This window comes from Aquarana catesbeiana, linkage group LG04 (genome assembly GCF_042186555.1).
Source record: "Aquarana catesbeiana isolate 2022-GZ linkage group LG04, ASM4218655v1, whole genome shotgun sequence".
Classification (NCBI taxonomy): Eukaryota; Metazoa; Chordata; class Amphibia; order Anura; family Ranidae; genus Aquarana; species Aquarana catesbeiana.
The window spans coordinates 538,393,690-538,411,721 of record NC_133327.1 but is presented as its reverse complement, the minus strand read 5'-3'; the positions used below and the strand labels follow the sequence as shown (position 1 = coordinate 538,411,721).

The 18,032-nt window shown below is 44.2% G+C and overlaps 1 protein-coding gene across 2 annotated transcripts in view; it reads right to left on the bottom strand.

The window, feature by feature from the left end:
* The window catches only part of WDR27 (WD repeat domain 27), a 608,839-nt gene that overhangs the window by 299,003 nt on the left and 291,804 nt on the right, over positions 1-18,032 (bottom strand). For both annotated transcript variants that reach the window (XM_073627863.1, XM_073627864.1), the window contains one exon: positions 12,781-12,878. In XM_073627863.1, the coding sequence (XP_073483964.1) occupies positions 12,781-12,878 (98 nt within the window). The remainder of the gene's footprint in view (positions 1-12,780; positions 12,879-18,032) is intronic.

Here is an 18,032-nt window from a genome sequence, read left to right as displayed (position 1 = left end):
CTTCTGTAAACTTCCAGTGTGGATCTCAAAGCCTACTTTTCTTCCCTACAGTGTCAAATTGTTCAATTTGTATGCCAGACAGACACCGACTGAGTAAGTCTACCCTAATCCAAAGTAAACTTTCGGGTGGCCTTAGTCTTTAGAGCTTAGTCTCACCTTCAAAAATATTACCAAGCAGCCCAGCTGATCCATATCCCAAAATATCACAGTAGCTCAGAAATCCCGGCCTGGGTTTTCTTGGAGGTTTAGTGCTTTGCGCCTTTACATGTTAACAATTGGTTATTACTTCACCCCAAAGACAGATGTTCCGTCTCCAATCCTATCACCAGACTTATAGGGCGTACACACGGTCGGACTTTGTTCGGACATTCCGACAACAAAATCCTAGGATTTTTTCTGATGGATGTTGGCTCAAACTTGTTTTGCCTACACACGGTCGCACAAAGTTGTCGGAATTTCGGATCGACAACCACGCGGTCACGTACACCACGTACGACGAGACTAGAAAAGGCCGGTTCAGAACCAAGCGCGGCACCCTTTGGGCTCCTTTTGCTAATCTCGTGTTAGTAAAAGTTTGGTGAGAGACGATTCGCGCTTTTTCAGACTCGTGGCTTTCAGATCGTTTTCTGCCGTTCAGTTTGTGCTTGTGGGTTTGTATCTGCTCTTCAGTGCGTGCAAGCAAGTTCCGCGTGACTTTAGGTAGTCATTGTATTCTTGTTCGTTCGTTACTGGTTTTCAGGTCGCTCTTCACAGGCCTTGCTGTTCTTCAGTGCGTTCTGTTACTTCGTTCTGAGCAGCCGACCGTTTTCTAGCCATGTTTCGTATGCGTACTCCTCGTAGAGTTCGTGCTGTGCGGGGGTTCGGTGTTGGGGTCCTGACCTTGACACAAGTCCAGTCCATGAACAGGGTGGGGAGGAGTTCATGGACCAAGAATTGGTTGCTTCAGCGTGACCAGTTTTGTCATATGCCTTTGCTCCGTGAGATCCGTGAGAATAATCCTGATGATTTCGGGAACTTTCTCAGGATGACGGACCCCGTGTTTCACCGTCTGTTGGCTTAGCTGACCCCCTATATCAGCAGGCAGGATACCTGCATGAGGCAAGCCATCACTCCGGAGCAGAGGTTGGTCGCTACCTTGCGGTATTTGGCCACAGGGAGAAGTCTGCAGGACTTGAAGTTCTCGACAGGCATCTCCTCCCAGGCTCTGGGGATCATTATCCCAGAGACCTGTTCTGCCATCATCCAGGTCCTACAGAAGGAGTATATGAAGGTAAGATTTTTATCCTTTTATCTCACATTTTATTGTATTTAATGTTTGATAATATCTTGTATTTCTTTCCTCATTCCCTAATTACCATGATTGTAATATGCTGTGAATGTCCCCTTTGTTCTCATGCATCCTGGATTGTTATGTAATTATTATTTTAGGTCCTTCATACATATTTGCCCTTCAATAACCTCTCCAGCATGGTGTCTCCTGCCCTATATTCACCTCATGTAGTCACTTAACAATGTATTTTATCAGCTCTATAGTAGTGCTTTACCCCAAACACCCCCTAAAATGTTTTGAAATGTTATTTTTTATTTAAATTCAGGCAGAGTGCCAGAGGGTTTTTTTGTGGTGTCCCCAAATTTTTTGTAACCCTCCCTCCCCCAACTGCTAAGTCAGCTGATCCCAATTCTCTATCCTCAATCATCTATCTGCTGACTTTGCCAAACCCATACACACTATACCCACCTCTTTACTGGTCAGATGTATGGATGAATTCCCCAAAGCATGTAGTGCAAGGGCCTGCCTGTATACTTTCCAATGGTACTGTTTAAAGTTTTTGTATCCTATTATTATCTTGATAGGTAATAGCAGAATGTTCAAATGTGCTCAAATGTGTACAGTGTGTATTTATATCTTTGTATTATGACACTTCTTACCTGTCCAGTGGTCTGCCAATAGTGTAACTAAGGAGGGGCTGTTCCAAGTAATACCCATTATTTAGGCATTCATCTCTCAATGAAATGAAGAGGGTTACCTGTCCAAGAGTTCCCCCCCTATAATGTTAGAAATGGCCCATGAGGGGGGGAGGGGGGATATGATAGGTGTACCTTATACTTTGTTGTTGTTAAATTCCCCTTAATAAATGCTATCTGGAGGTTGCCCCATAATGTTTGTGTCTAATCTGCTTGCCATGTTTCTGTGAAAAAATAGTAATGTTTATTGTTTTTTCCTCAACAGTTTCCTTCAACGCCACAGGAATGGCAGACTGTGGCCTCCCACTTTGCCCAGCGGTGGGACTTTCCTAACTGCGGAGGGGCAATTGATGGGAAACACGTCCACATCGTCCCACCACCCAACTTGGGGTCGTACTATTATAATTACAAGGGGTTTAATAGTATAGTGATGTTGGCGGTGGTGTCGGCTAATTACGAGTTCTTGTATGTGGACGTGGGGAAGAATGGCCGGATGTCCGATGGTGGAGTGATCGCCCAGACGGAGTTCTACAGGCGTCTCCAGAAAGGCAGCTTGGACTTGCCACCTCCAGAGGACAATGTTGAAGGTCTCCCATTTGTGTTCGTTGCTGATGAAGCATTTGCGCTGGGGGACCACCTGATGCGGCCATTCCCGATGAGGACCCTCACCCCGGAACAGAGGGTTTTTAATTACCGGCTGGCCAGAGCCCGAAGAGTGGTGGAGAACACATTTGGAATCCTGGCCAGCCGGTTCCGATTATTTCTGACACCCATCCGTATGGCGGAGTATAAACTGAACCATATAATACTTGCCTGCTGTGTTCTCCATAATTTTTTAAGAAAACATTCAGCCAACTATGCTGGCTCAGTTGGGCCTGAGGCCGGAATCCCAAATCCATCAACACTGACGGCGCTTGAAAGTGGCCGTCCTGGCTTGCCCTCCCTGAGTGCCCGTGATGTCCGGTTACGCTACCTGGAGTTCTTTGCGGGTAGGGGGGCTATCAATATGCCAGACAATCTGTGAAACCTTTTTCAAATAAAAAACAACCAAAAGAAATTCTTTGTGGACATTTACTGCTTGTGTTTGTTTTAGCTGACCCTGACAGAAATGTGTTGAGTGCAGAAAATGTCGTGATTGGGTAACCTTATAAAAAACAGTGTTGGCTGGTACTTCCTAAATGCAAAAACACATTTCACTACAAGTGCACTTGCAACTGCACTGAACCTGCACTTGTAGTGCAAAGTGTATTTGCCCTTAGGAAATAACCCCCATTTTTGCATAAAACAGCAATCACATCACCCCAAAAGTGTTGTAGTGTTGAGACAATAATCCACACATTCTTGAGTAAGGCACTTTTTTATACCTGCACAATCACATGTGCATTTACGAAAGGTTTTTAAAACAAACCAACATGTTTGTTGTAAAACAATTTTTGCAGTAGCATTATCAAAAATCGAAATATCTATTTCAGATAAAACAGGCCTGTGTAAAACCAACAAGAAAGCCAAAAAACTTGAACTTACAAAGTTCACATATGGTAAAACCTGAAGGCTATATCAGACATCAGTATTTAGGAACTGGGTTTGATATAGCGTTCAGATGGGGGGAAATCACCCCTGGAAAAGCCAAATTTGGAAGATGCACACCAATTTACAAATGTCAACATGTGCTATCTGCCATCAGGGGGGATCAAGGGACGTGTTTTGGGGGAGCAAGCCCTTCCTCAACACAACTTTATAATTGAGGAAGGGGTTGCACCCCCAAAACGCGTCCATTGATCTCCCGTGATGGCAGATAGCACATGTTGGCACACTGTGTGCATCCTCCAAATTTGGCTTTTCTAAACATTGAAAAAATTTTTGGAAGATTGGACCACAATAATAAAACAGGTGATTTTGTGGGGTTTAAATTCGCCCCAAAACATCAATGATGTTATTATTTTTTTTAATAACATCATTGATTTTTTGCTTGATGTTTTGCAGTTCGGCATTACACCCCATGATCTCCCCGATCAGTATCTGGGCACTTTCAGAAGTAAAGCGTTCTCTATCCCTCACATCACGATCACCTAAAAAGAGATAAAGAACAAAAAAAAAGGTCTCAAAAATCTGCCACCATCCATCTCTTTTACCTGAGCCTGTGGTCGCAGACACTCACCTGTTGTGGTGCCAATCTCCACCACGTCTTCTTCTTCCTCCTGCTCAGCATCTTGTGTTTGCGGTATTTCCCCTTCTTCCAGAGGTGGGGGGTCTCTGTTCTCCTGGGATGAGGGGTGTCCTCCGAGTCTTTTCTCCCCTATGTAAAACAAAAATGGTATACTTAGCACACAGATATTTGATGGCAGAACTAGAAATAGGAAACATTGCTTGGAAGTGGGGTACAATTGTCTATTTTAGCCGAGTTCCAAGATGTATATTTTTTAGTGTCCTTTGTCAACCTGCAATACTTTACCTGTTTGGTACAAGCTTCACAGATGTAGCCCCCCCTATAGTATACACTGGAGCACCTGTGTGCCCCCCCCTAATAAAAATGGTGTTCTTGTGTCCCACACTAGTGCTCCAGTGTCCAGATGTGAAAACAGCTGCTCAGTGTCCTCTCCTTACACACAATCTAGTTGGCATTTCTAGTAACAAACCCATCTACACAAACAAATATTTGGCATCCAAGTAGGCCCCAAAAAATGTGTGAAAATGCATATGGCCTAAACAATGGTGTTCTAGAGGCCGAAAGAAAAATGTTTGATACGAACGAATAATGGGCACATGAACATTAAAGTTGCCCTTTTAAACGTTACAATTAATAAAAGCATATGGAGCAGAACGAACGGAATAAAGACAGAAAGAATAGGAACACAGCACAACTACTTACTTTTTTGCAGCACTCTCCGAATCTTTCGGTACTGATCTGGCTCTCTCAACTTCAGGTCCGACCACCGCTTCCTGAGCTGATCTTTCGATCTTCGTACCCCAAAATTCCTCTCAAGACTCCTGACCACTTTCGCCATGATCTTGGCCTTTCGGATGTTCGGGTTGGGGTAAGGCCCATATTTTCCGTCATAGTCGGACTTCTTCATGATGTCGACCATCTCCAACATCTCCCCAAACGACATATTTGTGGCCTTAAAACATCTCCTTCTGGATCGGGATGTGCCTAGATCCGGCCTTTCCTCCTCCTCCTCCTCGTTGCTAGAATTAGCACGCACCTGCTGTAACTCCGCCATGTGCTCTTCACCCACTGCGCCGAACGAAAAGGGGCGGGGAATAGACTAGAAAGAACGTCAAGGGCGGGCGGAGTTACACGCATGCGCAGTGTGTATAAAGCGTAACATGCGTGCGTATTACGTACGATCTGTGAGCGGAGGAAGGAGCATTGGACGCGCCAATCGTAAGAACGAAGGTAAGAGACAAACTTGTGCCTATACTGCTTCTAGATTGAGGCCTATATTGTAACAAGATTAGGAGAGTTTTGTCTGACATTAGGCTTTGTCTTGTGTTGTGTCTTGCAGTGAACATGGATATCTTAATGAAAGACAATGACTTCATGTCAGTATTCGTAGAGATGCTAAGTGAGCTGCCCTGTCTGTGGGAGATTACCCACCCCCATTTCAAGAACCAAGCAAAGAGGAAGGCAGCACTGGAGCAATTGTGTGAAATTGTGAAGCAGGTGATCCCCACGGCAGACATCACTTATTTAAAGATTTTCATTGGTGGCCTGAGGAGCACATATCTGAGGGAGCGCAAGAAAGTCCTGGATTCACAGAGATCCGGAGCAGCAGATGACTTCTATGTCCCCAGGATGTTGTACTACGACAGGCTGCACTTTCTGGCAGGCCAGACTGAACCCAGGCCATCCCTCTCCAGTCTTCCTTCCACGCTTCCTTCCCCCCTGGCTGAGGCTTCTGATGCCCAACCTGGGCCTTCCAGGTCACATGTGGAGGAGCCCAGATTGAGCCAGGTATAGCATTCCTCTAAATATTTCTGCTTGTCCAATCAATGATGTTAACTAGATGTTAGTTGGGAGTACTAATTTAGGATTGTGATTGATGATGCAAAACATTACAACCATGTCCCTTTTTCATACACAGGGAAGTCTCAGCCAGGAGGTGGCTGGGCCGAGCCGGCTGGCTGATATCAAGGTCCCTCCACCCCCCCTGAAAAGAGAAAGTGGCAGTAGGAGGAGTACCCTAGAGGAGGCTGCTATAGCATTCTTTTGGAGGGCTACAGAGGTCCTGGGAGCACCCCACACCATGGAGGAGAACATTGCTGCCTTCATAGCCTATAAAATGCAGAGGATGGAGGAGGGCCAAAAAGTCTTGTGTGAGGCCCTCATATCGGAGGCTCTGGAGAAAGGTATGAGGGGCCAAATTACACCTCACACACATCTTGGGGATGGTCCTCCTCCTCCTCCTGCAGGTCCTCCTCCTCCTCCCTCTCCTCCAGGTCCTTCCAGTCCTCCTCCAGGTCCCCCCAGTCCTCCTCCTCCTCCAGGTCCTACTCCTCCTCCTGCCACATCTCCAACTGCACAGCCACAGCCCGGAAGGAAGCGTGGAAGGAACACCAGACAGTGATTGCTCTGGGTTCAGTCTGGTCGGCCAAAAAATGCAGCCTCTTGTGGTACCACAGCCTGGGGACACAGATGTCATCTGCTGCTATCCGGATCTCTGCGAATTCTGGACCAGACTGGCCTCCCTTACATATGGACTTCTCAGGCCACCAATTTTGATGTTGAAGAATTGATGTCTGCCGTGGGGGTCCCAGGCTTCGCTAATTTCTCCTGTTGATCCAGTGTTGCCTTCCTCTTTGTTTGGTTCTGATCCCTTAATAAAGGATTTTTGTTTTGAATTATACTCTCCTATGTGTTTTACTTCAAAAAGGACAGTTGGTTTGTGAGGATTCAGGTACATTTCAAATATACAATGTGAAATGAACAAGGGACACCAACACCAAACAATCTCCTTGAGATTAAATAATAAAAGATATCAATGGTGTTGGGGTAACTTGACACACAAAACACACACAAAAATATTCGGGAGTAAAAATAAAAATAACATTGAACAAAGATCAGCCTTGGCAAAAATCCAAACATTAAAGAAAAAAAAAGGCTGAAAATCCAAAAAATAAAAAATAAAAAAAAATATAAAACTGTCAGATGTGACAACTAATAACAATATATTCATGGAATCCCACAAAAAAAACACAAATAAAAGTTTGTGAGAAGTGTGTGTGAATATGAGCAGCAAAACTACTTAATTCTTGTCACATTATAAAGAAGAAGAGAGTGCGCTGTATTAAACCATTTTGAACATTGCAGCGTGACGAAAGTGCTGTATCCATTGCGAACGCTAAGTTTACCAGAACGAGCTGTCCCATGTCGGAATTTCTTCTGAGCATGCGTGGCACTTTGTGCGTCGGAACAGGCCACACACGGTCGGAATTGACGCGATTGGATTTTGTTGTCGGAAAATTTTATCTCCTGCTCTCCAACTTTGTGTGTCGGAAAATCCGATGGAAAATGTCCGATGGCGCCCACACACGGTCGGAATTTCCGACAACATGCTCCGATGGGACATTGTCCATCAGAAAATCCGACCGTGTGTACGGGGCATTACTCTTAAAGTCTGGGACATGGTAAAATTTTCCACTAACCTTACCTCCCCGCATAAACCCCTGATGGATTTCACTTTCAACTCTGCCATTCCCCTAGGCCAGGGATATGCAATTAGCGGACCTACAGCTGTTGCAAAACTATAAGTCCCATCATGACTCTGCCTCTGGGTGTCATGCTTGTGGCTGTCAGAGTCTTGTTATGCCTCATGGGACTTGAAGTTCTGCAACAGCCGGAGGTCCGCTAATTGCATATCCCTGCCCTAGGCCTTTCCACTCCTTGGGCATCCATCCGGGTAGAATGGATCTCTAAAAACACAACACATGCTCGACACCTCTTGACCAGGAGTAGCATGAAATCATTTACCCAACTACAACTTCAGATCAATTTCCTGAAAACTTGCACTGCCCCGTAGGTCCCAGGATGCTTACATCTTTTAAAACTAAGTGTGCCCCACACCCTTTGCATGATATTGTTTCTCTATGCCCAACTTTTGAAGCCAAATTCGCAACACTTACCCGCCTATGCTCAAAAATGGACATCTGACCTGGGAACTGACTTGGATAGGTTCAGGATAGGACACAAAACTGGGAATCTACCAAATCTAGGCCCATCAATGTTTTAGCCGTAGAGAAAAATTATAAAGTATTGACAGGGAGTACCTTGTTCCTTCTAAAGTGGCCCACTATAACCTGTTGTGCTCATTTCTTTGCTTCTGTAACTGTGGGCAGACAGGCACATACTTCCATGTGTGGTGAACATGTCCTGTGGCTAGCCAATTCTGGACAGCCATCTATCAAATATTTCCTGAACTCTTTAATGTCTCTATGCTTTTTGCTGCTCAATACACCCTCCTTAATCTTACGCTCACAGGGTTAAGTAAAGTGCCTTTAAGCTACTACTGTATATCCTTACTGCTGCAAGACAAATGATTGTTAGAGCATAGGTAACACCATCTCTATCTATAGGCGACACCAAGTCCTGAGTTAACTCTATGCTCCTGCATGAAAAACTTAAACTGGATAAAATCAAATGCTTTGGGCCATCTGGATGCCATGGGTCTCCTGGCATCTTCCTATGGGGTTTGACTGAGACCTGCTACTCTCACAATGAAACCCATGGATCTACTCGTGAAACTTCCCCTGTCCTTACCTCAGCTATTTAAGCCCCCATCCCTTTTTTTCTCTCACCCCCCCAATCCGCCGTTTGCACGGTTACAGTTGAAGTTGTCATATAGTCATAAACCATGCATTGTTCATACCATGACGACGCCACGGTATATGTCTGCTTTCTATGTTCGACCTCTGTACCTGGTTGGAATGTTATTATATTTATATTGCTTGTAATTTTCGGTTCCTTTTCACCCTCAATTGTTCATTGTTCATACAATTATGTCATCCTTATTTTTAAAACAACAAAAAAAAGAGTGAACATGGTTCCTGCTGAACTGGCTGAATTTTGATCAATGTATGGCCAGCTTAAAAATATGCAGTACATCCCCTTTTTTGTTGGTCTTTTGACCAATCCTGTGGCATCAATGATCTTTTCACTTCTCTTTTGGCAGTCTGTACTAAGCATTGTGCCCAATATTCAGAATTGATAGTACCAAGTCCAACTATGATGACTTACCACCAGGGTTTTATTATTATAATGTTGGCTGTCATTCAACCCAGAATAGGAGTGGATAGGATAGCGCTGGACTAAAGGTGTGCATTCATGAAAAAGTTTTTTTTTTTTAACAATGTGCTAAAAATTACATTTACTACAGTACCTGACCGCGAGATTGTGTTTCCAGCGCAATACCATCGCGCTGGTTCTCGGCGACAGGGTACTGTGCATGTCGCGCTGGCTCGCTGTCTGGTATGAATCCTGAGGGGGGAACGCCGCGCCAAATTTTAAATAAAAAGCCGGCGTGGGTCCCCCCCCCAGGGGCATACCAGGCCCTTAGGTCTGGTATGGATTGTAAGGGGAACCCCCTATGATGAAAAATCGGCGTGGGGTCCCCCAAAATCCATACCAGACCCTTATCCGAGCACGCAGCCCGGCCGGCCAGGAAAGGGGGTGGGGACGAGCGAGCGCCCCCCCTCCTGAGCCGTACCAGGCCGCATGCCCTCAACATGGGGGGGTGAGTGCCTTGGGGGAGGGGGGCGCCCTGCGGCCCCCCCACCCCAAAGCACCTTGTCCTCATGTTGATGAGGACAAGGGCCTCTTCCCGACAACCCTTGCCGTTGGTTGTCGGGGTCTGCGGGTGGGGGGCTTATCGGAATCCGGGAGCCCCCCTTTAATAAGGGGGCCCCCAGATCCCGGCCCCCCACCCTATGTGAATGAGTATGGGGTACATGGTACCCCTACCCATTCACCTAGGGAAAAAGTGTCAATAAAAAAAAACACAGTACACAGATTTTAAGAGTAATTTATTAGGCAGCTCCAGGGTCTTCTTCCGACTTTGGGGGGTCTCCTTCCGACTTCTCCCGGTGTTCCGCCTCTTTTCCCGGTGTTCCGCCTCTTTTCCCGGGCCCCTCCGCTATCTTCTTCCAGCTCTTTTGCCAGCGAGAGGGGCCCGGTCTGCTGCCGCTGTCTCGCCGCTGTCTCCTTGCTTCTTCTCCCGGGCCCCTCCGCTATCTTCTTCCAGCTCTTTTGCCAGCGAGAGGGGCCCGGTCTGCTGCCGCTGTCTTGTCGCCGCTGTCTCGCCGCTTCTTCTCTTCTTCCGATGTTGACACGACGCTCTCTCCGGCTGGAATGCTGTGTGCGAGCTGCGGAGCCATTTATATAGGCAGTGACCCCGCCCCCTTGTGACGTCACGGTCCCAGCATGCGCAGGGAATCTGGCGTCATAAGGGGGCGTGACCCCAGAGTCCCTGCGCATGCTGGGACCGTGACGTCACAAGGGGGCAGGGTCACCGCCTATATAAATGACTCCGCAGCTCGCACACAGCATTCCAGCCGGAGAGAGCGTCGTGTCAACATCGGAAGAAGAGAAGAAGCGGCGAGACAGTGGCGAGACAGCGGCGACAGACCGGGCCCCTCTTGCTGGCAAAAGAGCTGGAAGAAGATAGCGGAGGGGCCTGGGAAAAGAGGCAGAACACCGGGAGAAGAGGCGGAACAGCGGGAGAAGTCGGAAGGAGACCCCCTGAAGTCAGAAGAAGACCCCGGAGCTGCCTAATAAATTACTCTTAAAATTTGTATACTGTGTTTTTTTTTTTTTACTGACACTTTTTTCCCAGGTGAATGGGTAGGGGTACCATGTACCCCATACTCATTCACATAGGGTGGGGGGCTGGGATTTGGGGGCCCCCTTTTTAAAGGGGGGCTACCGTATTCCGATAAGCCCCCCGCCCGCAGACCCAGACAACCAACGGCCAGGGTTGTCGGGAAGAGGCCCTTGTCCTCATCAACATGGGGACAAGGTGCTTTGGGGTGGGGGGCCGCAGGGTGCCCCCCTCCCCCAAGGCACTCACTCCCCCATGTTGAGGGGATGCGGCCTGGTACGGCTCAGGAGGGGGGGTGCTCGCTCGTCCCCACCCCCTTTCGTGGCCTGCCGGGCTGCGTGCTTGGATAAGGGTCTGGTATGGATTTGGGGGGGACCCCCACGCCGCTTTTTCATCGTAAGGGGTTCCCCTTACAATCCATACCAGACCTAAGGGCCTGGTATGCCCCTGGGGGGGGAACCCACGCCGGTTTTTTTATTTAAAATTTGGCGCGGCGTTCCCCTCTCAGGATTCATACCAGACAGCTGTCAGCACTGCCTGTCACTCATCGCGAAAGGAAAAAAAGTTTTCCTTTCCCGATGAGTGAGCCATCTCGGCGCTGGCTCCTGCGACAGGGCTCGCAGGTTCAAATCTCGCAGAGAAATGCGGCGAGATTGACACAATATTGCGGTCACCTACTGTATGTGAATAAGATGAAGCGGAGTATGATGAAGAGGGACGTAATCCCCAACTAACCCTAGGAGCTGCTGCAATATTCTGTGTTTAAGATGCTGTGTTTAAGATGCACTCTTACCACACCAAGGGAGAGAGGAGCAGTCTCACAGGACCCTCTACACAGTGGTTCTCAACTCCTGTCCTCGGGACCCACTAACAGGCCAGATTTTAGGTATTACCTTGGGGAGATGCAGACTAGAATACTGCAATCACTGAGCAGCAAATTATATCACCTGTCATGTATTTCAGTTATCTTGCAAACCTGGCCTGTTAGTGGGTCCTGAGGACAGGAGTTGAGAACCATTGCTCTAGACAGATTTTACCCACTTCAGTTGGGCTTGCCCCCCCCCCCCAGTGAAGAGGGGGGTCTGCAAGGACTGGACTTCCCCTCAGGGGAATCTGTATAGCACCCAGCGGTGACACACACGCTGCACAGCATATCTACGTAAATTGCCTAAATGCTGCATTCAGTGCAGCCACAACATTACAGGCCAGCCCCGCTTCTATCTTTGCATGGGGTCCAGGTACAGTCTCCATAGTAACAAAACCAGGAGGCACTGATTAGGAAAACTGACACCCTCTGCCACAGTGGCTTGGGGAATTAGTAGTAGTTTTGATAGAAGGGTCATCACCTTTGGACACCTTTGGACACAAAAACAAAAACTGAGGCTTACATGGTGGGAAGGCTTATATAAGGGAGCGTCTAAAGCTTTAAGTGGCTTGCCAGTGTCCAAGCACCTGAAGGTGCAGCCCTTTTATAATAATTAACCACTTCCCGTCCAGCCAATTGTCAACTGGCCTGCTGCCGCTACCATGTGAACACTGCAACCAAACACAGCAGATCACATGACAATTGTAAACATTGGATGGCTTCCTTTCATGCCATCCATTGTGCACATTTGTGTTGCTAGCCGTGATTGGTCACAGTAATCACATGGTACAGACAGGGCCAATCACGACCTATCTGTACCAGGTGATTAGCTGTGGCAAATCACAGCTAATCACAACAATACACATAAATTGAATCAGTTTCATTCAGTAAAAATGGTTGCTTATACCCGTGAAATTCACGGGTATAAGCAATTATAATGTGTAATAAAAAAAAAAAAATTCTGATCATTTCTCCAGCGTAGTACCGTGTTACCTTGACCCCCTTCCAGCAATGAGGGGAAAGCAAGACATTTTGCCTTTCAACTTAATTCCTTTCTTCCTTCTTCACACATATTATATACATAAATTTAGAATAGAAAAGTACGAATTAAATGTATTCCCCCAAATTCCTTCTTACCGTAAAGTCCTAATGTCCCATAACTTTAGGCTATCACCAATGGCAATGGTCGCAAAGAGATTATAGGCTTCAGTAGGCTGGGCACTAAACATAGAACCCTATGTTAAGAAAGAATAAAAGCAAACAAATTACAAATATGCAAAACAATACAATAAACCTAACAAAACACATTTTATTTTGTTGATATAGGACTCATCACCAGGTAATGGAAAGCTATAGAAACATTAAGAGACTACCATTGCTAACTTATTGAAAATGAAAGTTGCTGGGCTATTCAATGACCTATATGTAACATGCAGAGAAAAAAAGAAAAAAACACTTCTTTATTTGCAAATTTGTTGCAATCAGTGCCTCAACAAAATAAAGCTTGTGGGTAAGCATGACTGTGGAGTAACCAGCACTTGAAGAAGGGAGGGTCAGTGATGTTATTCTCTATGTTTCTCTCATAACATCTCACTTTAAAGCCTAACTCCAGGAACCTTATCACTTTAAATAGTTTATTTGGGCCAAGCTGTCCCAAACAAACTATTTTTTTTACTAATCAATGCAGTGGCTGTCAGCATTGTACAAAATGTATGTGCATCAGCTACATACAGTATACAACACTGTGTTCCAGCAGCAGGATGGAGGCTTCTGTCCCTTTATTGGAACAAAATCATGTTGGGTTAATTGCTGCTTAGCCATTCATCAGAAGTTTTGTATTTTATGAATCAATACAAGGTTTCTTCTGATTGGCTGAGGTGGAGAGATGGGTAAATGATCTCCACATAACCCAATCACAAGAAGTCTTGTATTCATTCATAAAAATAGAAGATTTCCTGTGAATGGCTGAGTAGCACTTAGCCCTAACTTGTTTTTTGGGGAGTGGGATGGGAAGTCCTTGTACCACTGCCCAAACACAGCTCTTTGTACTGTACTTAGCTGATGCTACATAGAGTTTATACAGCACTGATAGCAGGTACATCTATCTATTAGTACAAGAAAAGGTCTAAACAAATTACTGTATTTAAATACATAGTATTCCTGGAGTTAGGTTTTAAGTTTATTCACAGATAACCACAACAGGAAGCTTGGGCAGTGCACTTTGTAATGTAGAGCTCATGGAGTAGAACCTGTAGAATGTTTGTGCTTGTTGTGTCAACATAAGTTTCGGTGCAGAGAATGGGGACAACACTTCTGCTCCATCAAGGGCATACAGGAAGGTGGTGTTGCCACACTTTAGTAGGGATTGCTGGGGCCTGGCCCCTAAACAATTTTTTAAAGAAATTAAAACAGCTTACACATGAAAAAAAATGCTCAGATGCATACTTATATTGTGGTAAGCTACAACATTTGTTTTGAAGTTTAAGACACACTTTAAATTAACATTGGCCCTTTTTAAACCTTGTACAATAGAGCTTAGATTGGGGGTGGCAGAAGCAGCATGGGGAGTCCGTCAGCTGTGCTGCAGTGCTCATGTGTTAACAAGCAATGTGCTGAAAGGAGAAAAGGACTGCTGCTTCTCTTTTCACTTTTACTTTGCGTCCAAAAACTTTTTTCGCCTCATTTCTTCTAAATCTCTATTTTGAATTTATATTTTCCTGTACACCCCATTTACAATCTACTTACACTAGGTTTAATCATTTGGATCTCTTTGCATAGGAATATATTCATTTTAGAAAATTGAACACTTTTTCACGTGTTAAGTCTTTGTTAAATCCCCTCATTGTATCTGTTGTTAAAGCTTCCAAACAAACATACAATGTGCAGTAAAGAGTACTTTTAGGTTAGAATATACTCATAATAAACTCTAATGGAATCCACTTTAACAAAGTGATTTATAAGCTCCATTAATAGTTTTTTGACTAAGAAAAACAAGCTTGACGTTTCTTTCAAAACCACAGCAGGCTGTATGCCTCCACTTCAGCCCCAAGAGATTCCATGTGTCCACAGCTTTGACAGAATCCAGTGCTTACCTAGGCCAAAATCACTCAGCTGACTGAGCAAAAGAATGGAACACCAGTAGCTGAATGACTGAACACGTGTTGTAAGGGATACATGAGCATCTCAACACACTAAGTATTTTTCCAGATCACATTTTACTTAAAAATATGCTTACATATTCTAAGAACTGTTGAAAACCCCAAACTCCAATACAAATTTGAACTCCAAACAGACATAGGCATAATGCTCTTTTTATATATAATATTTAATTAAAGTAGCTGAACAAGCAAAAGTGCATTGTTATAATGTCAGTTTCTAACATCATAACAATGTGATAATATATATATATATATATATATATATATATATATATATATATATATATATGTATATATATATATGTCTATATACATATATATATACATATATATGTACTGTGTATATACTGTATATACAGTGTATACTGTATATAGATATATAGATATATATATCTATATATATATCTATATATATCTATATATATATATATATATATATAGATATATATAGATATATATATCTATATACATATATATACATATATATGTACTGTGTATATACTGTATATACAGTGTATACTGTATATATATATATATATATATATATATATATATATATATATATATATATATATATATATATATACACAGTATTTTACAAAAGTGAGTACACCCCTCACATGTTTGTAAATATTTTATTATATCTTTTCATGTGACAACACTGAAGAAATTACACTTTGCTACAATGTAAAGTAGTGAGTGTACAGCTTGTATAACAGTGTAATTTTGCTGTCCTCTCAAAATAACTCAATACACAGCCATTAATGTATAAACCGCTGGCAACAAAAGTGAGTACACCCCTAAGTGAAAATGTCCAAATCGGGCCCAAAGTGTCAATATTTTGTGTGGCCAACATTATTTTCCAGCACTGCCTTAACCCTCTTGGACAAGGGTCAACAACCTTTTTCCGCTTAAGGGCCGGATTCAATGTATGTAGGGAGTACAGTGGTGGCTGTGGACAGGGGATACACAGAGGTGCCTGTGGACGGGGGGGATACAGAGGTGGCTGTGGACAGGGGGTAGAGGTGGACACGGGGGGGGAATACAGAGGTGGCTATGGACAGGGGGGGTACAGTGGTGGCTGTGGACTGGGGGGTACAGTGGTGGCTATGTACTGGGGGTACAGTGGTGGTTGTGGACTGGGGGGGTACAGTGGTGGCTTCTGGACTGGGGGGGTACAGCGGTGGCTGTGGACTGGGGGGGTACAGTGGTAGCTGTGGACTGGTTGGGGGTACAGTGGTAGCTGTGGACTGGTTGGGGGTACAGTGGTAGCTGTGGACTGGGGGGGTGTACAGTGATGGCTGTGGACAGGGTCCAAACAATACTAAAGATGGCCCTGAATATTCCTCCTATTAGTCACTGTGTTTCATACTGTGAGATACTGTATATGTATATATATAGTATAGACTGTATATACACAGTACATATATGTATATAGACACACACACACACAACATATATGCTTAAAAGGAATTTTAGATGCCAGCAGTAATTCTTCCTGGGAAAGTTCAAATATTTCTAGTTGCTCTGAGTAATGCAGCCATGAGTTTTGATTATGATTTCTCAACCAATCACAAGCTAGATTTCACCAGCCCAATCACTAAACACTATTAAAAGCTTTTTTTTCTATAATGTTTATCTTGGGTAATGCATTTTAAATCCCCAGTTCCAAAAATCTGGGACGCTGTGTAAAATCTACATACTGTAAAAACAAAATGCAAAGATTTGCAAATCTCATAAACCCATATTTTAGTCAGAATAGAAAATAGAAAACATATGAAATGTTTAAAATGAGAAAATAAAAACTGAACAAAAAAGGGTAATTTTGAAATTGATGGCAGCAATAGGTCTCAAAAAAGTTGGGATACTGCCAAGTTTACTACAATGTAGCATCCCCTCTTCTTTTAGCCCCTTGCTGACCGGCTCACGCCAATATACATCGGCAGAATGGCACGGACAAGCATATTAACGTACCTGTACATCGCCTTTAAGACGCGGCATTGTGGAGCTCCGTGAGTGTGATCGCGGGTCCCGCGGACTCGATGTCCGCGGGGATACCCGCGATTGTCTCACGGAGAGGAAGAAGGGGGAAATGCTGATGTAAACAAGCATTTCCTCATTCTTCCTAGAGACAGGACACTGATCACAGCTCCCTGTGATCGGGAGCGGTGATCAGTGTCGTGACACACGTTCTTCATCCCCCCCTACAGTTAGAACACATCCCTAGGACACACTTAACTCCTTCAGCACCCCCTCCTGGTTAACCCCTTCACTGCCAGTCACATTTACACAGTAATCAATGCATTTTTATAGCATTTTTATAGCACTGATCGCTGTATAAATGTGAATGGTCCCAAAATAGTGCCAAAAGTGTCCAATATGTCTGCCATAATGTCGCAGTCACGATAAAAATCACTGATCACCGCCAAAAAAAAATTATTAATAAAAATGCCATAAAATATCCCCTACTTTGTAGACACTATAACTTTTTGCGCAAACCAATCAATAAACGCTTATTGTGAATTTTTTTTACCAAAAATATGTAGAAGACTATGTATCGGCCTAAACTGAGGAAAACATTTTTTTATATATATTTTTGGGGGATATTTATTATGGAAAAAAGTAAAAAGATATTGCTTTTTTTTCAAAATTGTCGCTCTTTTTTTCTTTATAGCACAAAAAAATAAAAATCGCAGAGGTGATCAAATATCACCAAAAGAAAGCTCTATTTGTGGGGAAAAAAGGACGTCAATTTTGTTTGGGAGCCACGTTGCACGACCGCGCAATTGTCAGTTAAAGCGACGCAGTGCCGAATCACAAAAAGTGCTCTGGTGTTTGGCCAGCCAAATGGTCCGTGGCTGAAGTGGTTAAGAACACTCTGTAAACATCTGGAAGCTGACCAGTTGCTGAAGTTTTGAATGTTGTCCCATTCTTGACTGATATCAGGTTTTAACTGCTTATCTGTCTTGGGTCTTCTTTGTCATATTTTTAGTTTCAAGATGTGCCAAATATTTTCAATTGGTGAAAGGTCTAGACTGCAGGCAGGCCAGTTAAGCACCCTGACTCTTTTACTATGAAGCCGTGCTTTTGTCATAGATGAAATATGCGATTTTAACATTGTCCTGCTGAAATATGCAAGGCCTTCCCTGCAAAAGATGTCATCTGGACGGGAGTATAAGCAGCTCTAAAACCTGGATATATATTTTTCAGCAATGAAGGTGCCTTTACAGA